Source organism: Berghia stephanieae, chromosome 6, assembly GCF_034508935.2.
Source record: "Berghia stephanieae isolate SIO BIC M18660-M18661 chromosome 6, UCSD_Bste_1.3, whole genome shotgun sequence".
Taxonomy (NCBI): domain Eukaryota; kingdom Metazoa; phylum Mollusca; class Gastropoda; order Nudibranchia; family Aeolidiidae; genus Berghia; species Berghia stephanieae.
Window position 1 is genome coordinate 56,694,758 of NC_088365.1, and position 23,759 is coordinate 56,718,516.

At 33.7% G+C, this 23,759-nt stretch overlaps 1 protein-coding gene across 1 annotated transcript; it reads right to left on the bottom strand.

Moving 5' to 3' along the window:
* Window positions 1-2,025: 2,025 nt before the first annotated feature.
* Window positions 2,026-23,309, bottom strand: LOC144975317 (protein SET-like). The gene is made up of 8 exons (XM_078919278.1): window positions 22,896-23,309; window positions 16,151-16,222; window positions 14,793-14,910; window positions 12,877-13,040; window positions 11,559-11,641; window positions 10,105-10,205; window positions 8,446-8,517; window positions 2,026-6,155 (listed from the first exon to the last, which is right to left on the bottom strand). Exons 1-8 carry the CDS (start codon window positions 23,142-23,144, stop codon window positions 6,139-6,141), a joined length of 876 nt encoding a protein of 291 aa, XP_078775404.1. The 5' UTR covers window positions 23,145-23,309; the 3' UTR covers window positions 2,026-6,138.
* Between the last annotated feature and the right edge of the window lie 450 nt (window positions 23,310-23,759).

The window sequence follows — 23,759 nt, forward strand, 5'->3', positions numbered from 1 at the left end:
GTGCTTAGCTGGGAGGGAAAGTCAAATGCATAGTTATTGTTTTAGGAGATGATATTTTTTTCCTTGTAAATCATATCTCTGTTATGTATTATTATGTTTGTTATTATTGAATGTATAATTTAAGCATTTGAGTGTATTCCTCTTAGTGGGATCTTGTGCTGGTGTATGGGTGAGACATTTAGGTGATCTCAAACTAAGTACACCGATAGTGTGCTCTTGGAATCTACATCTGTTCCCTATTTGAACCACTTCCCTTTGTCTAACTTTTTTCCTCAAGTCCTTTTTTATTGTATCTTTTCACTATCCAATTTTCTTCCTTTTTACTGGCGCTGATATGACCTAAGGTGTTGCAAGCGCGTAAAACACTTAAAAACAAAAACAATTAACTGGTATGCCAATTTCCTCTGCAATGATTTTCTGTGGCTTGCCAGACTTTTCAACTGCATCTATATTTCTTTTCAGTCAGCGATAGGGTTGTCAACCGTCTGCTGCCATTGTAGTTGTAGTTGTAGACTTGACTTGAATCCTTGATAAAATACGCTTCAACAGTCGCAACGTCACTTCCCTCTAATGACGCATGGTAAAGTAGTAACTGGCTCTAAACTATCGGAACAATGGCGGACACCCTTATGAAATACTTCTCCGACAAGCATAAAAGCGTATCTAGTGGGGAAAAAACATTATAAATCTGATCTTTTTTTGACTTTTACACATTCTGATCACAAGACATAAGAAAAGTTCTAGCCAGCATGATGAATAAAATTAAAACGTACCGATTTTCTTTGTTTAGAACCATGATGGCCACCATTGCTGGGTGATGTGACATCAGACTATTGAATCCAATTGATACTATTAAGAGGGTCATTAGAATTAGATAGGATGGCCTTAGATTAGAAAAAAAAATATCTCGACTTGAAGTTGTAAAATGTGTGATAGATAACATAAATCAAAGCTATTCGATATGTACTTATGTATTTTGAGCACATCTTTGCAGTTTCAGTTGAGCATAAGTCTTGACTTGAGGAAAACAATCAAAATTCAATGACATACATTTGTGAGCCATCAAACTATTAACCATCTAATCCATCCTTGTTTATTTGACCAGATAAGGTCTAAGGCTAATCTGAACGAAAGTATTAGATACTGCTAATGCTAAATATTTTGGGGTTTAACAAACTTTTAACAAGTTTTGTTGATTTTCAGAGTTTAGCCATGATTGCATTTTAAAAATAATGATTATTTAATTGTACATGACAAATATCCACTAAATGTGCTCAAAACGTATTGCAAGGGGTCTCAAGCCAATGGACAAAGGAGGATAAAGGTCCTTCGTTGCTGCCCTACTTGCCAACAGGCATAATGGGCAGTAGGTAAGTTGTCGAGCCAATACCATTATATGCAGGACGAGACATGAAGCCTGTAAGGTGCAATTACTTTTTTTTTTCAACACTGTTACTGTTACTCAAGTGTGGTAAGAGAATATAACACGATTAAAGAGACTTTTCCCAGGAATCGACTTGGCACAGCCCACAACTGGACTCAAACCAGTGACCAACAGGTCAGAAGCCAAGTGCCATATCACGAGATCACAAAGACATTTTAGGTTACATCAGCACCAGTGGTAGGGAAAATCATGGATAACAAATATATCTATAAATATGAAATAAATGTGTTTACAAGCGGCCAAGAAATGTGCCAGAATTCAATCAAAGTAAAAAATAACAGTAGATATCTGACCATCTCTCAAAATTGATATTAATGCGACCCACTATGAATATGAAGAAAGACTCTAGCCAGGAACCTGACAAAAATTACAATCCATGAGGGGCAGCAGACAGAAGACAATAGAAAAAAACAAAATTAACCCCTTTTTAAAAAAAAACCCTTGGCTTGGACATTACATTGAAGGGGAGGGGGGTGGGGGGGGGGGGGGGGTTCGGGAAGAAAGAACATGCATTTTATCATCCCACCTTGTTGAGGCAACAAAATACTACATGATGAGGCAAGAAGAGAGAAAGAAAATAATTGAAATAATAATCCAGTTTATTTTCGTCATGTGGAGGCTACATTTACAATTGAAATAAATTACTGAATTAATTTTTACAAATAACTTTTCAGATCTTGTGACTTGTATACAATACAAGAAAATTTTGAAGATGACAGACAGCAATATAAAGTAATGATAAAACAAAACAATTCTTTTCTCAATATGCATTCAACCTAGATAATTATAAATAAAACCAGCAGTGACAATGATGGGACTCATTCAAACCAGAGACGTACAAACTCCATAATTACTGCTCTATTGGTAAAAATGTTTAAAAAGTCAAAAAGCAATAAGTAAATGAATAATGGGAGGAATCATGAATTGAAATATATTTGGTCTTCATTCACGGAATACGATGTGCATTAAATTATTTTTTTATGTCTCATGCTGATCTCAACGGTGTGGTGGATTCATTACAGTGGAATCCGCACACAGCTGGCCCCTTATTTTCTGTTCTTTAACTTTATCTACTTGGGTTCCGTTGATAATGGATAAAGTCAACCTTGTTTAACTCTTTCAGCGCCATTGGCCGCACTGTGCGGCCAGAACAGAATCTGTTCTACCGGCCAATGGCGCACAGTGCAGCCAGTCTTGAAAGGCAAAAATAATAATGTAATTCAATCCTAATTTCTACAAAACTAATAAATTGAACCAATGGTATCATTTCTTTCATCAGAACATTCAATTGGCCTTTTACTTAAGATTTTGCGCCGAATTCGAATGTCGCTTTGTCTTAGCTTGTCATTCTCATACTGCTTCAATCAGGTATCAGTCGTTTTGTGACGGAAATGCAAATATAGCCTCAGCGCTTAAAGAGTTAAAAGTCAACCACTCTTTCTGGTACGGCGATGAGTGTTATCAGGATTCCACTAAGAGATTGAGTAGGAAAGTGCCAGAAGACAATAGAGAATTTTAAAATTTTTGCGGCGGTGATGGGGGCTTGAACCCGCGACCTTACTGGTACGACAACTCCGCCTGGCAGGGAAGAGCGTGACTACCGTATGAGCTATCCACGATCCCGTTCAGGATATCAGTGTATTTGTTGAGCGTGTGAGCATGCATTAAAAGACGTGTTTCTTGCTGATGTAATAAGTGAGGTTGGATAACATCAACAATACCACTTACCCTCTCTTTTGACACTTGAAAAATGCTCTTGGTTTCCAAGGGTTTTAAGGCGCTTGCAACACATTTAGGTCATATTAGCGCCGGTAAAAAGGAATAAAATTGGATAGTAAAAACATTCTAGATATACAATTAAAAGGACTTGAGGAAAAAGTAAGACATAGGGGAAATGGTTGAAATAGGGAACAGATGTAGATTCCAAGATCACACTATCAGTGTGCTTTGTTTGAGATTACCTAAAAGTCTCATCCAGACACAAGCACAAGATCCCACTAACATTTGTTTTAAAAAATAATAAAGGAACAGAAGAAAGATGATTTACAAGGAAAAAAATATCTCCCAAAACTATACCTACATTCAACTGTTTTCCTCCCAGCCAAGGACTCTGGCCAGGGTCAGGACAAAACTAAGTAATCTCATTCCAAGACAAAGACAGAAAGCAATAGGAAAACAAATATAGGGGGATAGAAGACACAGCTAGTAGGCCTCCCTGCCCACTTTGGGAGGTCGGGGAAACCCACCCAAGAAATGCTCTTTCACCACCATGGAGACAAGCAGTCATGCAATGATTACTTTTAGTGGGAATTACAACTTAAGATTTGTTCGCACAATCGAAAAAAAAAATCCGGCCCCGCTATAGTTTCTAGGTGATGACAACAAGCATTTGATTTCTCCCAAACTATACATGGCTTAATTAATAAACAGGATACAAGTACAAGTAAAAATTTTCTGACTAAAAAATAGATTTTTAAAAACAATTTAACAGCAGTCATTTAAACTTTACAATTCAAAAATTCTTTAAAATGTGGCATGTTAAATAGATAAGTAATTTTCACAGTAACAAAAATAATTAAATGGTTACACGATAAAGTAATTAAAAATATATACTCATGTGATATGTTCACTGCAGATGTGGTTAAAATTGAAACTTGTTATAATACTGCAAACTCATACTTATGATCAATAATTTATGATAAATAGACACAGAATTAAATAGAGAAATTTAATAAAGACAGATCATCTTGCTTAGTTTCTTGTTTTAAGAATTAAGGGCAGATCAAAATCAAGAAAAACAATGGCACATTTTCTCTACACGAGACAGAATATCTCGAATTTAGGAGGTTCATCAATACTAGGAAAAAGCAGACTATAGTGAAACATCACACAATCTCACTCCCACCCCAATTCTCACACAAACGCCCGATCAGGAAGTACACATTCAGTATTCCCAGAACACAAAACAGTACTGCAAGATGTTTTAACATCTAAAGAGTTTCTGAAACACAGTGGGAGGTCATCTTACCAAGACAATCTACTCAACACCCACTTAATAACTTTACTTTTTTCTTAACTGAAATACAATTTGTGTAGAAAATATTAGAATCGAATCAAGGTTGAGGTTTAAAATCTAAATCCTTTTAAAGCTGCCAGTGAAATATGTACATATTTACACTTCAAACATTGGAGCACAGGATGTTTGACAATGGGGCTAAAATCCTTATGCTAATTCCATGCAAATGGAAAAATGCTTGACGGAAAAACTTTGTTTCTTTACAACTGGTCTTTGAATGACAATAATAAAATTCTCTCACACATCACATCTTATAAACTCACTCAGTCATGCATCTTAAATTACGGTGCATTCAAAGATTATTTCTTATTTGCCAATGGCGTAATCCCTCTCTCTTCTGAACGTTGAACAAAAAAGGAAGAAGGTGACAATAAAATGAATGTTAAAAATAGATAATGACTATCAAAATTGCAAGCAGTATTTTTTGAAAAATTAAACAACAAAATCGCAGTATTAAAAAAAAATAAAACAACAAAATCAACCAGATCTAAAAATGAATATCCATGTATAAAAGATGAAGATTTGGACAAGCAATTTTGGGACAGAAAGAATATAAAATAATTACCATGAAAGTTTAAAATAAAAATTAGAAGGGGCGAAGGAAAAGTTGTAAATCTGAAGTTAAAAGTACCAAAGAAAATAGAACAAAGGATTCCAAGACAATTCCATCAATGTGACAATCTTGATATTACCTAAAAGTTAATCTAGACACAAGTAAAGAGGATCTTGCTATGAAGGATCCACTCAAATGTTTTAAGAAGTACCTATTCAAAACTAAAAACAAAATTTTGACAGTAAATATGAATGATTTTTTTTAAAAAGACAAACTTATTATAAAAATCTTTTAGACAATGATTCTGACACTCAAGAAAACTCATTCTTTTCCCCCAGAATTAAAAGACTGTAAAAAGTAAGTCAACTAGAGAAAATTATAAATGGGATTTCTTTAATTTTTCATCAAGTCATCTGGCAGATAAAATAAAGCTTTAACAGATACATCATTAACTGTCTCAATTTTAACTGTATTTTAAAAAAAAAAATTAAAAATTTCAATAAAATTATAGCAATAGAGTACAATAAAAAAAAAAATAGTTCATAACCTACTTCGATTCACTATCATTTCAAACCTCCCCAGGGAGCATGGAAATTTTGTAAATGACACTGTCGATTTTACATTAATTCTGTTTCATATACCAACATTTCTTTTATAATGTTCACCTATACTTTTCTTTAAAAATAAATAAATTACACCAATTTCTCAGTGTTTACTGTTTTAGGCTTTCTTCATAATCAATAACAGGTCATTCAATAAGTCCACATCAGATATTTTAAAAGGGAAAGAAATACTTTATACCATTTTAATTTTTGTTTGATTATGAGAATTATTCGAAATATAAGCAACATCATAAAACATGACAACAACTTAAGTATTATTAATTTGTCAAAAATTTGGAGAGAAAAAAAATAATTGGGCAATATCAATGCTACAAATCAAGCAAACCACAAGCAACTCTCCATAGATTAATTAATCTCCTTTGTATTTGTATCTGTACTCGAGTGAGCTGGAAACTTGGAGTTGAAGGGGATATTACACTAAATGGTTGAAGCACTCTCACTCTTATTCCTCATCATCATCTAAGAGAAAACGTGACATAAAAAAAGTTATTAACTGTTCATCATTATCAACTAACACTCCAAGTAGGAAAACATCATTTGCTCAAAACTTAAACATTATGAGTAAGGTCCAAACTGAATTCAATATAATTTTAATAGGAAAATCTGAATTTTTTCTCATTCGGCAGAGTAAAAACTTCTTTAAAAACCATGTCATTTTAACCATTTTTACCTTAAAAGACAGCAATTTTTTACGATCAGTAAAATCTGTCTAGTTAATAAAACCTCAGAATAGAATATACTTCAGGCACGTTCAACAAATATTGTATGTATTTCTGTAAAAGATCTTTCTCTGAATATTATGATAAGTTGTAATGGAGATATCAAAGAAAACATATTATCATTTATTTCATTTATAATTTTTATATAATTTACAACTTTCCCCTTGAAAAAAAAAAATTAAAAAAAAAACATCAATGTGGTCTTATTTTTGGTGGTATTCTTAATTCACACACCCATTCATTCATGTAATTAGTTTATTTGATCTGTTTTTTATCCATTAGATCACATTTATTCTTCAAACTCAGTGCAAATGAGAAAAAGGGCCTGCAACATATCGTCAAAGTTCTGAAAATTGTCAAATTAAGCCGAAAAAAATATAAATAAAAATAAAAAATAACAAAAAACACATGAATATATAAATAATAATGCTGATGATGATAATAATAAAAATAATGGCAATAATAATAATTTTAAAAAGTAGTCCTTCAGAGCTGTAAGGCCGGAGTTTATCCAGGTTTCTATAGTGTGAAATGGACAAGAACAATTGCTTGTTGCCCTTTGGATAGGATGCTAGTCTATTGGAAAATACTTTCTGCCAAATCTAACAGACTCATATACCCATTCACTGCTGGGTGGACAGGAGGTCAGAAAAAAATCTCAACTGCACCCGGGACAGATCTCGGTTCCTTGCATGTGAAGCCAGTGCTCTACCAACTGAGCTATCAGGACCCCCAATAATAATGATAATAATAATAAAATAATAATAATAATAATAATAATAATAATAATAATAATAATAATAATAATAATCCTCATTCTTATAAATTCCTTTTATTCATCCGCAGAGGAATATTTTTCTATGTTTCCCTTGATGTTTTGCAATGGGAAACTGCTTCAGGATAAATAAATTTTGAAACTATCTCACAAATCAAAATTGAACAAAAGGCCATACACTTATAATCCAACCACATTTACTGGGAACAGAATTCTGTTGTTTTTTTTGTGTACTTGCATATCAACTTTCTAAAATGTGGTCCACTCCTTTTTTTCCCCCTCAACATTAACTCTGGAGTAATAATAATAGTAATATTGAGCACTTGTATAGCGCATAATCATTACTAGGTTGTGCTCTATGCACTTCACAGATACACTTTCCGTTAATACTGTAAAACAAACAAAAAACAACAACAAAAAAAAAACAATATATATATATATATATATATATATATATATATATATATATATATATATATATATATATATAATATATATATTTAAGTATAAGTATAAAATATTTCAAGTATAATTATGATCAACTTCTACAATATTGTTTCGAGCAATCTTTTTCATCAGGAAGTGAAAGTGAAAGTAGATTGTTGTGTTTACTTCGGATGGCATCATAGGTTTTTGTATTCGCAGGTATAGTGATTCATAATTACATAAAAGGTGTTTGTTTCTATGTCTGCATGAAGATGCAGGTTCGTTTCTTCTGTCAAGTGTTACCATGTTGGGTTTTGTGATGATGTAGAACTTTCCTTCCAAGCAGAGGTTGCAAATCTTAGATGAGGGGAAGTAAGGCTGTGCTCTGGAGATGATTTTCCATGTAATGCTGTGTTGTATGTTATTATCTTTGAGGTTCCAAATGTGTTTGCTTAGTGTAGTAGAATGTCGTTTGTGTATGTTTTTGAAGATTTGTGCAGGTTGTATCTGGTTTTGAATGAACACTCTGTGAGGCCTATGTATGTTTCTTGTTTTGATGTGTCTGAGCATGTAACTGTGGCTCGATAAATAACATTTTCTGTCAGGCAATTGCCGTTTAGTGGGTATATTGCCTAAGTATAAGTATATAACCATATCAATATGGCACCTTTAAAATATTGTTTATTTCCGTATGAAAGGCTATATGTTATAAATGTGATTTAACATTAACCAAACAAATACAAATTTATGAACACTGTCGATTGTTGAATATACAAAATAAAATAGTACACACTCACTGACTTAAGTTCAATAAAAAAAGGCTTCTTACCTCCTTCTATCTCTTCTACATCACCGTCATCATCATCATCGTCGTCATCATCATCGCCTACTTCAAAGATTTCTGGGACAAGGGAGACAATAATAATAGTTATAATCACATTCTTTAAAAATCCAGTCCAAAACAAAAGCAGACAAAATAAATCAAGCTGGTCTCAATAATTGGAATTCTTTTCTCTTTTCTTAAAGAAAATGCAAAACTGAAGCTCTGTCTAAAAATTTTTAATAAAAAACTTTATCTATCAGAGAATATCTGAAAAATGGGCACTATGGCTTGAAATATCAATAACCAGACGGATACTGTCTGATGAAATTTCCACTAGATGCAGTTAAAAAGAATAATGACATTGATCTATTATTTTCACAAAATAAGAACACGATCATGTATTATCAATTATATCATTATTATAAAATGTTTATTTTATAATTACGTGATTGAACCCTGCAATCTTCTCCCATCTACAATATTAACATTCAGGGATAGCAATCCCCGTCTACAATATAAACATTCAGGGATAGCAATCCCCGTCTACAATATAAACATTCAGGGATAGCAATCCCTGTCAGTCAAAAATAGTACAAGTGATGACCAAAAAAAAAAAGCGCAATATTGGCACAAAATGATTAAGATCCTAAAATGTAAGCGATATAGTCATAGAATTTCATTCTACATAAAATCTAATACATCAAGCTTTTTTGTTGATATTTAGCAACATTGGGTAATGAGTAATGGGTAGTCAACAGTTTTATAACACTTAAAAATACATCTATTTACATCATATACGTAAAGCCCCCCCCCCCCCCCCCTCCCCCCCCAAACACATCTATTTACTCTATATACAAGACAGAGCATATCAACTAACTTCTACGTCCCAATAGGCCTGGCAGTGGCTGACTATTGAAAACCTTATGCTACCTAACCAACACAGTAAAGATGTATAATCTTGCATAATGTCTTACAAGTGTATGAATGTGTATTTATCACATGCGGTTGACAGCTCTGAACATTGTATATGGATTGCCTTACTGAAAACTTTGACAGATATTACAGTGCGAATATGTTGTTTGTCTTTAAGGGTTTTACGGCGCTTGCAACACATTTAGGTTATATTAGCGCCAGTAAAAAGGAAGAAAATGGGATAGTAAAAAGTTCTAGAATTACAATTAAAGCACCCAAGAAAAAGCAAGACAAAGAGGAACTGGGAACAAATAGGGATCAGATGTAGGTTCCAAGAGCATACCACCAATGTACTTAGTTTGAGATCACCTATAAGTCTCATCCGGACACAAGCACAAAATCCAACAGAGAGGAATACACTCAAATGCTTACATTATACACTAAAAATAACAATAACAAATATATTAATACATAACAGAGAGATGATTTACAAGGAAAAAAATATCATCTCCCAAAACAATAACTATGCATTTGACTGTTTCCCTCCCAGCCAAGACTCCAGCAGGGCCAGGATAAAACCAAGTAACCTCATTCCAAGACAAAGACAGAAAGCATGTTGGAAAACAGATATAAGGGGATAGAGGATACAGTATGGACCTCCCGGCCCGCTATGGGAGGTCAGGATCCTCACCCAGCACAGTGCGAATACGAATAATTAAAACAAACTGATCTCAAACATAATAGAATCATTACCTGGATCTTCACCATCCTCATCATCGTCTTCGTCGTCATCCTCACTATCATCATCCCCAATTACAACAACTGACTCGTCTAAGTCATCTTCTTCGTCGTCACTGAAATAAAAACAAAATTAAATTCTAAAAACAACTAACACAATTATCTTTATCAACTATCTAACAAAGGTAAAAAGCGTGAACTAAGTTGATTGCCCTTGCCCATTGCGATATATTATCTGTATATATTATATAACCAGATGAGAAATATGGATTAGGCAAAAAGAGAGAGAGAGAGAGAGAGAGAGAGAGAGAGAGAGAGAGAGAGAGAGAGAGAGAGTTTTTTAATTAGAAGTTGTAATCAATGATTTCTAATTGCACATAAAACCTATAAGCATGCCAACTGCAAACTGTCATGCTTCAGTCACTTGGGAAAAAAATCTAGACTCAATTGCCAGCCACCCCCCCTCTCTTCCCTTTCCACCATCAACTCATCAAACACAACCACTAATCTTGTGTCACTTTTAACATTTGGCGCAAGTCTGTCTAAGCTGATGTCATAAAAAATGGAAGTACCACCAAAATTCATACAACTAAGCACAGGTGTCATAATATGACACAAAACATTATGGTGTTTTTTTGGGTTTTTTTTCACTGATTCACCACTTAGCGACCAGAGCTTTAATCATAGGAAAATGTTTGACACAGCAAAATCAGCAGAAAATTTCCCAGAAAAATCCCAAAATCACGGAATTCCTTGGAAGATTATCGTCATCAGCTAACGAATCGTAAAAGGTGCAATTCCTTTAAATGTCTTTGATTTCAAGCATTTGGGTGAAATTAAATCTCAAACAAAACATGAAGGAAGAAGAATTATTAATGATAATTGATTATTTTCTAAGATTCAATATTTGATCTGTTTTTGTAAATGAATTTAGATGATTTGACACAGATACATGTTATATCTCATAGTTGCCTCGCTGACAGATTGCAATGAATGACTTCTTTACAAATGAAATGTGCTATACATATGTGTGATACTAGAGGTGGCTTGTACCTGTAAATATATAATCTTAGAGATTGTTCATAAGTATAAATAACAATAGCAGACCCACCAACTTTATCAGAGACAAAATTCGTGAAAATTTTGTGAAAATTTTAGATTTAAATGAAGATGCTACAACAAGGGTAAAGCTGCTGCTGTTGATGGTGATGACTTTTCTGGAACAATAAAATACTATAAAAATCGGGAAAATAGGTGGAAATTAGGGAAATCGGGAATGAGAACAAACCTCAGGAGTTCCAATAAAATCGGGAGAGTAAGTAGGTCTGTCTTTGCCTTATAAAAAATCTCTGAATCAAATCTTTCGCCTCGTTTCACTTCTTTGATTAAATCCATTTTTGGAAAAACCCTCAATGGTCATCAGGTACACACAGACATACACAACATTTACTCACACAGAGCACACCTACCTTAGTCCATTTTCCGCACTGATGTCTATATCTGATGCCAGATAATACTGAAGGGGATTTACCCAGATATCATCTTTGATGGTCTGAGAATATAAAAATAGAATTTTTTGTTTGCTTAAAATTCCAACAGTTTGTTGTAATCATCCTCCCCTGAATTACTCCAGTGCACTATAATGTGAACATGAATGCACCAAAGGGACTAAATAACAAATTCCTTTACTACTTGAACTTGGAATCCAACATTCAACATAATATTTTTACATCTTTTTCACATATTTTATATTTTTACTTACTAAAGTACAAAATTCCAAACTGTTCAGGTAGTCTACAACTACACATCATCACTGATTGATATCTTGAGAAAAGATATTTGCATTAAATAAACACTTTACATTATTGTCAAAACATTAAATTGACTTTTTTTCTGAGCTGGTTTACATTGAAGAAAAGGATATAACTGGAGTGTCAAGTGGTTTTATTGCTGTAGTAACAAACAAACAAGTACTAGTGTGCCTAAATGAGCCAATAAGATGGAGAGAAATATAAAGTGAATAAATGTGACTCATATATAAGGGAAATAAGCATGTGCTGATGGTTGAAAGTAGAAAAATCTGAAACTCAAATCTTTATTTTCTCCTGAAGTATAAAATAGAAGACAATTGAGGCAGAATTAATTTCTGTTTCATTAAAAGGATTTTAACACCATTGAAAACCAAAATATAAGTTAATATAAAAATGAAATAAAACCAGAATTGAGAAAGTAAAAAGAATATTGATATCCGTTTGCATACAGATGAAAGCAGAAAAATTACAAAGTATAACCCCAGAAAACAGTTTTGAATTTTTTTCTAAAAAGACCAGACAGTCAATTAAATCTGAAAAATATACACGATGATGCATCAATACTATATCACTATGCCATTTTATTTTTCCTTTAGCTTCTTAAAGGTTAACTACCCTCGTTATGTGTTATACACAATATAATATTCAAACAATCGTAATTAATCAAAGTGGCTTTCGACTATCACAAATATCAGCATCAATCATTCATTTCTTAATGTTCTCAACTCTTTGCCTTTTCTCTCTTAAGGCGGACAATAGAACTGAATATCATTCCAAATATCAATCACATATGAGGAACAGAAGAAAAGTCTAAATTCAGTATTGCCAGCAGATTACTATTTTCTTTGTAGATTCAATTCAAAGGGATGAATATGATGAGAAAATGAACAATGCATGGGAAACTAAATTTCAGTTCACCAAAAAATAAATAAATGAAACAAAATAACATAACACTGATTATAAAAGTGTTAAATACCTCCGCAATTTCATCTATATTGGGGTCTCCTGTGCTAGCAAACCAACTGAAGAAGCTAGCATGGCCTCCAAATTGTCGTTTACGGCCTTTGCCCTGTGCAGTTTGTTTAGTTAAATCTTTGCCGTCTTTCCAATTAATTGTGGTTGATTTGGTCTCTGGCTTGCCTGTGGAATATTCATGATACAAAATATAATCAACATGTACACATCTATATCCCATAAGGCCCCAATAGCTCAATTGGAGAGCACTATACTTATAAGCAGGTTGACTGAATTTTGATTAAAGCTTTTTCCTCCTAACCCCTCTATCCACTTAACAATAAAAAAAAAAAAAAAAAAAAAAAAAAAATAATTAAAAAATAACAAACTTGAGCTTTTATACAGGGCAATAGCCACTAAACGTGCTCAAAGTGCTTTACAAAGGGTCCCTGACCAACAGCAACATGTAAAACAAGACATGACGCCTGGTAAGCGATAATACATTTTTTTCGGACAGAGACAAAGCTGTTAACGGTGAGGTAATCATTTTACACATAAGTACGGTGAGATAATGTGAGTAAAGAGCCTTTTCAAAAGGATCAACTATGCGCCATGTGAGGTTTGAACCCAGGACCTTCCTATCCGAAAGCGAGTGTCATACCACTAGACTACATCGTCGCACTGATATTGGGTAGCTGCATCTGACAGAACTGGAATGAATAGACTTGCCGCCTTTTTCCGAGACAAAATTCAGGATTAAACTAATTAATTATTTTTACTATTAAAATTTTTTTTTTTTCTGCTCCTGTTGTTGTAAATGTGGAATTTAAATGAAGAAATGATGATGACGACAACAGATTTCCTAGAAAAATAAAATATATTAAAAGTCGGGAAAATAGCTGGCAATAAGGGAAATTGGGAATGGGAACAAATAAAGAGAATTTCCCAATAAAACTGGGAGAGAAGGCAGGTCTGAGTAAAGTACTTTGCAATAGACTAGCACTAGCACCCTATTCCTATCTTATCAAATAGCTCAATCAGTAGAGCACTAGATCACAAGCAAGCAGACTGAGTTTGGATAAGGGCTTTTTTCCTAACCCCTCTGTCCAATAATGATGATATTGGGTAGCTGGGTCTGCCCGTGGCCTTCGTAAAGTTATGGCTATGGCCTGACACTGACCAAAAAATGACGTCAAAATGCCAGTCTTTTACCACAAAAGAAAACAAATCGTGAGTTGTATTTAATAGTTCAACCAATGAAATAACTTGTATCCATGAGCTACACTAATGACAACTCACTCAGCGGTGCAAAAAACAAATAATGACGTCACACTGCCAGTCCTTTTTTATTTCAGTGTCAGGCTATAACATAATGATGGCTACGGTCTGCCAAATCTGGAGTGAAGTACTTTGCAACAGACTAACATCCTATCCTATCCAATAGCTCAATTAGTAGAAAACTATACTCACTAGCAGGCAGACTAATTTTTGATGTTTTTTTTTCCTAACCCCTCTGTCCAATAAACAATGATATTAGATAGCTGGGTCTGCCACATCTGGAGTGAAGTATTTTGCCGCAATAGACTAGCATCCTACAAAGATTGGTACAGACTCTAGCTCTATGGGCTCTCAATTCTGAAGGATTACATCTTCACCCACCAATGCTCTGGAGCCTTTTACAAACAGCTTTTATTCAACAAATCATAAATGTATGTGTTGTCAAGCATCTTTGTCATTCTCACTCTTCCCTTGAAATATTGTCGCCTACAATAAAGACAAATCTCCCTTTGGATTGAATAAAAAGGTTTGTTTGTTTTTTTGTATGCAGGGATATAATAACAAGATTTTTCTATTATCATCACAAAACTAAAAGCAAATAAAAAGACACCAAGAAGAACCTATAAAGACAAGATAAAAATTGAATTCTGAATAGCTAACCTAATGCGCCCAGATGGAACTCTTTGACAAGTTCAGAATTTGAGAAGAAGCTGTTGTCTTTGAAGTTCAAATTTATTTTGTACCCAGATTTGATGTCTTCAAACTCTACAACATTGACCTGAAATAAATAAAGAAGCATTTTCTGGGGTTTTTTTCTAAATCAATAAATATGAACATTAATATAGAGTACTTTCCTGGGTTTACCATGCTCCAATGCCCTTTAAAATGTCTTATTCATTCTATTCCCCCAGCAGATCATACTGTTGCACTAACAGTCTTTCAAGATCTATCACTGCCTAAAGAAAGGTACAAAATCACAAATGATTTTAGTGGGGTAATATGTGTAAAGTGCAATACCCAAGGACACAATGTCAGGATCAGAATATTTTACGAACCCTGTCATCCTTCTATCAACAGCTCATGTTTAACACCACATGACTTTGTGGCAAAACAAGACTGTTGAAATACTGATGCCACAAATTCTTATATTTTCCGTCATGTAATTAGAATGCTGTTTAAAAAATTGGGAAATGTAATGAAGAAAAAGTTTGATCATTATGTTGTCATATTATAGCTATAGAATAACAATGATGAAAATAATAATAATAATAATAATAATAATAATAATAATAATAATAATAATAATAATAATAATAATAATAACAATAATAATAATAATAATAATAATAATAATAATAATAATAATAATAATAATAATAATAATAATAATAATATGTAACTGGTTTAGATAAAAATTAAAAACTGAAAATGGAGATGAAAAATAAGTAACCAAATGAACTCAAACCTTACATTAAAAAAATGTAAGCCATAATAAATAGAACTGAAGTCTGGGAATAAAGCATAAATTAAATTCCATTTTAAAATAATAACACACAGAAACAGACGTTATTTGTTTATAAGTAACAGATCTACAATAAATATATAAGGCAACTGTAAAGTTAACAAGAGTGCAGAGATGATATATCGATATCACGCTTATATCAACATGAGATCAAAGTCCTGTTTTCCCAGCATTAGTATATAGAGATCGCAGATATCGATATAAATCTTATCACATGACGGTTTTATCGACATTGCGGTTGCGAACCACTGATACCGACAATATTTGTCTTTGAAAAAAAAGAAATAATGCAAGATATCTTGTAGTGAAGCAAAATACAAGTCTCTGTAATGCTTACCAAAAAAAAAAAAGAAAAAGAAAAATACAAATGAGTGAAATTATAAGTTGTTTTATTTAAAGAGCTGATTGAATTGCACTAAACTTTAATCAGAAAAGCAAAGACAAAAACTTGCAATAACTTTAAATACTTATCATTTATATAACAAAATTCACTTACTGCAGTGAGGCTTTTCAGGCATTCTTGTTCATCGCTACTCAACATGGATGCTATTTGTGGGTGGTTGATAAACTAATTTTTTTGTCAAGGATAACCAGCACATTTAATAAATTTTTAAAATATTAATATTTTCATATATACACACAAACCTCAATTTAATCATGACTATGATTAATAATACTTTATCTACAAAGCAAGACTGATATGGAAAACTATGAAACTCAGTACACGCAATTCAACACGTTAGTGGGTGCAAACAGGTTACAACTAACCTGACATTGCAATATAGTCACGCAGAGCATTGACGTTGCCTCCTGACTGGTGCAGGAACACAAAAAGTGACATTATAGATGTCAAAGAAAAGCGATAATTGGATCACTATATTAACCCCTTAGATAGAAAAAGCTTGTACAATTCACTCCGCTGAATTGCACATCGGTTAATCGCACACTCCACTTAACAAATTCCCGAAAAACTGATCACTCCGCTTAATTGCACATCTTCTCTGCTTTATAGCTACACTTTGATTCCATCTTGATTGTACAACAATATACCCATCAGCAGTGAACTGACATCTCAGGGTCTACTCAACTCAGGACAGCCACACAAAAGACAACGCCTGGATAATGAAGATGAGGATGAGTCATTGGAATGTGACACATCACTCCTGACAAACACTAAAAAACTTGACATAGTGGACAAACTACGCCGCTTCATACAAGAAGAATGCTTGACAATTGATCTACCAACATCAGCGAATTGGAGACAAGAGTTTATAAACAACTTGCTCAGAATGGAAAGCAATGAACGCTTCACAATTACAAATTCTTACAAACAATGTCACATTTTGTTGCATCTTACAGTTGACGTAGCATTATAGCAGCAACATTTGCAATATAAATTCGCACAACTGAAAATTTTTTTCTCATTTTGTTTTTAAATTTGTGCAGTCAAACTTCCTTTTCAATGTAAAATCTATAAGTATTTACTACTTAATTTGAAGGATTCTTCAGAATAAAATAATGGTTTTCTTTGCAAACAATCAATTTGAATAATCATTAGAGTGAAGTCTCTTCTCAGTGTACAGCACCTCATATCATATACTTTTACAAACAAATATTTATAATTACGCCATAGATTCTTGAAATCATCTAATCAATAATTTTGGGTAATTGTTATTCCTTTTCCATTCATTTTATCGCTTAAATTCATGAAAAAAATGGCTTTATATTTGATAATTATTTTCAAATAAATCCACCCCAATCGTGAAGGTAAGCTCGATTGGCATCCATCTTAGCTCATACTAAGAAAAGCTACAGTGCAACCCCGATGTAACGACATCCGTTAGAGCGACACTACCTGTATAACGACATGGTACTCAGGTCCCATTTTATTTTACTATATATCATTAGTAATAAAAACCCCTCTATAGCGACGTACATTTCAGCAAAACCCCTGTATAATGACATTTCTGGTCCGACAAACCTTGAAGGTGTTTGTCTACCATGATATTGTTCGTAACTATTACAATTGTTATCTTCCATTCTATGTATGTTGTCTACTCGTAATAAGCCCAGAGCTAGTTCTTATTGTAGCCAATGAAAACGCTTCTTTTTCAGCCAATCAATAGTCACATTTGTACAACACCGCAGCCAATCAGAAGGCTCACCTTTCATCAATCAGAAGGCTCGCCTTTCACCCAATGAATGCCTGTGACAGGTCAACACTGGACTGTTTATAAATCCTTTGTCCACTCTCCATTCATTGCCGGTCCCAAGCCCGGATAAACTACCTTTCTACTGCTACTACTACTAAACATAATAATTAACCTAACAAAGAAAATTGTTACTAATTAAGAGGGTCATTAGATAGGATGGCCTGGGTCTAAAAAAAAAACAACAAAAAACAGAGGGAAAATGAAAAAGTATACATTCACTACACAAGACCCAAAACACCTCCTCATATACACACATAGGAAACCTCTCTGTAACGACATCCCTCTATAAAGACACGTTTTCCCAGTCCCGACGATGTCATTATATCGAGGTTGCACTGTAGTTGTATTTGTCTCAATTGTTAGAGGGGTATCTAAATCGGCACAATAGGGCATCAGAATTGGAACACACGGCGTCCGAATTGGGACAAGAAACTAGGTCCCATAAATCAAGTCCAAATACACAAATAAAGTATGATAATGGACAAGTATTTTACCTAATTTTTAATTAATCATGTTTGCAACACACTCAACAATTATTTTCACAATTACTTTCGGGGCTGTGGCGCTATATATAAAATGGATGCAAATGAAAATAACAATAATGGTATGAGTATGGTAACTGTCAACACATATAATGGTCAATTGGAAGTCCAGTTAGAAATTAAAAAGAAAGAGTTAAAACCAGGGCTGGCGAGTCGGAGTCGGTAGGAGTCAGTTGTTTGAGGGTGGAGTCGGAGTCGGAGTCGGTTTTAGAAGTCCCGACTCCGACTCCTTACCACTTTCAGACATTGCATTTTTATATCATTCAATGTGTAATATTTTAGATACTAGATATAGATAGTATCCAGGCCTATAGAATTTGAAAAAAATTACATTGGCATTAGCTAAAGGTGAAATATGCTTCCAAAACCCCCTTTCCTACCCAACCTTCATGCTCTCGTGCTGTACACATAAGTTGGCATCAATGCCAATCACCCCGTACCTGACTAGAGGGAGGGGTGGGGATGCTGACTCTTCAATGTTAAAGTTAGGTTATTAGAAAGTGGGATAACCATAAGACCATAAGAAGTGACTTTATTTTAGTATAAATGGTTTCAGTTTCAATATTGTCTTAATTTCACTTTTCCTCTTTTTGTTGGTCATAATGACAGTTTTATTCATATCTTAGTTTCACTGAGATACTGGGTTCGAATCCTGACCGAAGCATATTTTGTTTCTTCCTTGAGCAAGAACATACTCCACTGGACCCAGGTGTAAATGGGTACCAGTACGACTGGGGAAAGTAATCTGCAGCAGACTAGCGTCCTGTCCAGGGGGTGAGCAAATGTATGTTATCCGCTTCACGTTGGAATTAACATTTTTAAATTTCTATATCTGTAAATGTTCATGATTTATGAATGATTGTTCTATTCTTTTAAATGTTTCAATATTATTTTTAATTAATGACTTTATAATATTTCAGGAAAGGGGAATATTATATTTATAATTCACTTTGAAAAATTAAAACTAAAACTATTAAAACTATTACTATTAATTAAAACTTTTTCAAAACTAAAATTCACAAATAGTAATCTTTTTTGTGTGTTTGTTTTCATGGGAAAAGGGGATGTGTTTTATCTTTTAAATTTGATGATCATTAATCAATATTAATGTGTTTATTCGAAATGAGCTAATCAGTCTGTAGCCAAAAAATGATGAAGAGCTTGTACTTTTAACGATGCAATATCAAATATGAAGCGGCTTGTATTGTTATAATACATAGACTGGGGAAAAGCTAAAAGTAGCTGCGAGTGTTGGTTGCATATTATTACCTATTAATACTATGCTTGAGGAGTCGGAGTCGGAGTCGGGAGTCGGAGTCAGAGTCGGTTTCAAGGCTGGAGTCGGAGTCGGTTTAAAAATAACCGACTCCGCCAGCCCTGGTTAAAACCAAAGTAACTGTGGTCTAAAGGAAAAGCTTTCCCAACAACTTTACACGATGTCCACATAAAATCAGGACGAGATAATATATTTCTGATGGTGTTATCTTTGTTTGTTTTTAAGGGTTTTACTGCGCTTGCAACACATTTAGGTTATATCAGCGCCAGTAAAAAGGAAGAAAATGGGATAGTAAAAAGTTCTAGAATTACGATTAAAGCATCCAAGAAAAAGTAAGACAAAGGGGAATTGGGAATAAATAGGGATCAGATGTAGATTCCAAGAGCATACCACTAATGTACTTAGTCTGAGATCACCTATAGCCTATAAGTAGGGAGTTTAATAGAAATTCTAAATGTACCCCACACACTTGAAACCAATGTCATATGAAAGAGCTGGCAACACAGATTACAAAACAGTTTGAATTTTGTTTCTATCTTGATTAGAAATGTAGTTACGGCAGTTCAAAGTCAGAAATTTCAGACCGATTTTTACCCCAAAATTACCATTGCAAAGTTGTGACCGAAAACGCGTGATGTTAATAAAAAATGGTTAAAACAGTCAATATGGAGTTCTTATCATATATTGTATAGCAAAATGTTCGTCTTATCGAGGACAATGCATTTACATTAATAAAGAGGAAGATAAACATTTCAAATTAACACATTATTACATAATATGACGCAAATATTACATAATCAAAAACTCGGCTAGACGTAAGAAAGAATTTGCTCTATCACTTTTGGATTTATCCCCAATATCTCACTGAAACAATTGCAAATAATTACCCTCTTTTAATTAATACATAGAGAATAAAAAAGGGTTTGAGAGTATTTAAATGAAAAGATATAAACATGTTATGTAATGACATAATGAGTTTATTTTTACCTATGGCAATTTAATTGCATATAAATAAAATGGTAGATTGAAAAAGTTCAAATAAATTTAAATGGATTCTCTATTTTAATTAGAAGGAAAGTTCTGGCTTTTAATACTTTAAAAAATTCTGCTGAACCACTTTGGGTTTATTGCTATTACATCATTTGAACTGACAATTAATATAATTTTATCCCCCCCCCCCCCCCCTTCTCTCTCAATGTATGGGGGTGTCAAAACTAATAGAACTTCTTACCATAATAATTATTAAGGCTAAGGCCTTTAGAATATGGTTACAAATGATAAACATATCTAAACATATGGGAAAGAAACTTGATGACTTGATGGCAGAGTAAAATAAAATAAAATTAAAGCAATTGGTATTTTTAAAATATCGATATTATTAATATCGGATTTCACAAAAAGAAGAAATATACGAACTTTTATAACAAAAATTATAAAATGCCTATAAATAAAGTTGGAAAGTATGTATTCAAAATAAAAACATAGTAAATAATAGTACTGAAAATATAATGGACTAAATTTAACATAATATATAACTAAATTTAAAATATCGATATGAATATCGATATCGCCCGGCAGCCATGATGAGAAGATAATGTAAACAAGGCATTTCGGCGCAGAGTTAAAAGGTGTCTGCGCATCGATATAGAGCCCTGAAATTTGGCATGAATAAAGTTTAGATGTTATTCTAAAAACAAGCGTTAAATAAAAAAATAAATGCATTTGAAAATTGCCAAATTTTAACTTCATATAACTTCTGGAATTATTAATGGATTTTTCCTTAATTGGCACCATTTAAAAGGAAATTGAAAGACAAAAATAATGATACCAAAATATCTGCGATATTCCTCTTTATAACGAAGTTATGCATCTTTAATTGAACCCCCCAAAACGCGAACGGCAATTTCCAGTCACAACTTTCCTATGGGCGAGTTGGGTCAAAATTTGACTGCCACTGCTGCTGCTCATTAAACTGCCTACTATAAGTCTCATTCGGACACAAGCACAAAATCCAACAAAGAGGAATACACTCAAATGCTTACATTATACATTCAAAATTACAAATATAATAACACATAACAGAGAGATGATTTACAAGGAAAAAAATATCATCTCCCAAAACAATAACTATGCATTTGACTGTTTCCCTCCCAGCCAAGGACTCCGGCCAGGGTCGGGACAAAACCAAGCAATCTCATACCAAGACAAAGACAGAAAGCATGTTGGAAAACAGATATAAGGGGAAAGAAGACATGGTAAGTAACTCCCTGCCCACTGTGGAGGTAGGGAACCCCACCCAGCTGATGGTGTTATACAGGCAACAATCCTCCTACAGTCACTCTGCTGATATGGGCGAAACAGAATTTCCTCTGAAGTCTTCTTCTTCTATCATTTCCACTCTCTGCCCACTGCCTGCACTCTGTCCCCCCCCCCCCCCCCCCCCCCCCTGTGTTTGCGCATGCATATTGGAGTTTGAGTCTGAATAGCCACAAGAGACGAAAGGCAATTCAGACTCCCAAGTCAGAATTGCCACTTCATTACTCTCGGTGTGTGACTGTTACTGTTAGCCATTGAACTGAGAGAGACATTTTGGGTGTCGGAATTGGAACACCCCACACTAAAAGAAAACAGGTTTTTCACATAATAATAATGCCAACATCCAACATAAATCCCTGGGGGAAAAATCAATATATAAGTTATAAGAAACAAAGAAAAATCACAAAAGGCTACTTATTTTACCCAAATCCTAATTGAATTTGGATTATAATCACAGACCAAAATAATTTGACATAGACATTGTCTTGCCTTTGAAAACTGGTCTCTAGGTTTTCTTGTATAATTATAGTAACAATCTAAATCTGACCCCCCCCCCCCCACCCAAAAAAAAAAAATGTTTCTAGTCCTACCACCAGGACACTCTTGATTGCGAGTTTAATATTTAATGTGAACATTTGTGAAAGAAATCCATCTAACTAAAACTGTTGCGTGGAGTTACCATGATAATACCAATGGATTTTAGATAGCTAATGTGCCGATGTTTCGTTTTACATTAGCTATAACTATAACTCTATAGTGCTAATCTTAATTAATTAATTTTTTTTTTTTTTTTTTGATGAAAGGGGGGAAATGTCAAATCAAAATTCAAAATGAACAAAGTACAAAGCTTGGGCTGAGTGACAGTGACTCAGTGACTGGTGAAAAAAAGGATACAACATTGTACCAAAAATCCGGTATACCGTCGATGACTTTGTTCCTCTTTTCATAATGTGGACGTCTGAGTTTGTTGTATTTTTGTTCAACAGCTAAAATTTCATCACTGGCTTTTTCATTCAAGAAATCCAAATCACTCTGGCACTTATCGATATCCTCGAGCGCGCTTTGGGTTGCGCTTACATCAAGATCGACGCTTTTGTTAGCATCATCGTCTAATTTAGCCTCTTTTGGATTTGTAGCAGGCATTATTGACTATAAATTTTGAAAAATAAAATCTCTCAAAAACAATTACGTTATTGATTAAATGTGGAGTTTGCTTTGTAGTGTCAAACGAACAAAGTAAACAAATTTTCTTTTGAATATCCACTATCCACTCCGTTTGTAAAAGTGAAAGTGGAGTAAAGTGTGTACATAAATACGCATGCGCGATAGTTGTAATCTAATTCTTTTTCGATGCTTGGATTGGTGAAATTATTGTGCATTCATTCTGGTCGACATTTTATTGACCAATCAAAAAACCTATTTCATTTGCGTATTTTCGGAAATTGCTGTTATTGTAACGTGTAGGATTCCAGATTGGAGTTTCATTGAATCCGTGGGAGAAATAATATTATGGCAAAAGCGAGCCAAAGCGTTACTGAGAGAATGTTTGCTGCCTAATTCAGTCGCTTGATTGGTGACAAAACAAGAATGGAGAATAGATAGAACGAAGTTGACGTCCCTCAGGTCTTTGTTATTGTATTTTGCCATCCGCGTTTATGAGTAATTCTCACTAAATTTTATAAACCAGACTATAAAAGTTCATGGTAACACATAGTTTTGTGTGTTGGTATGGTCCGTTTTTACTTCCGGATGGCAATG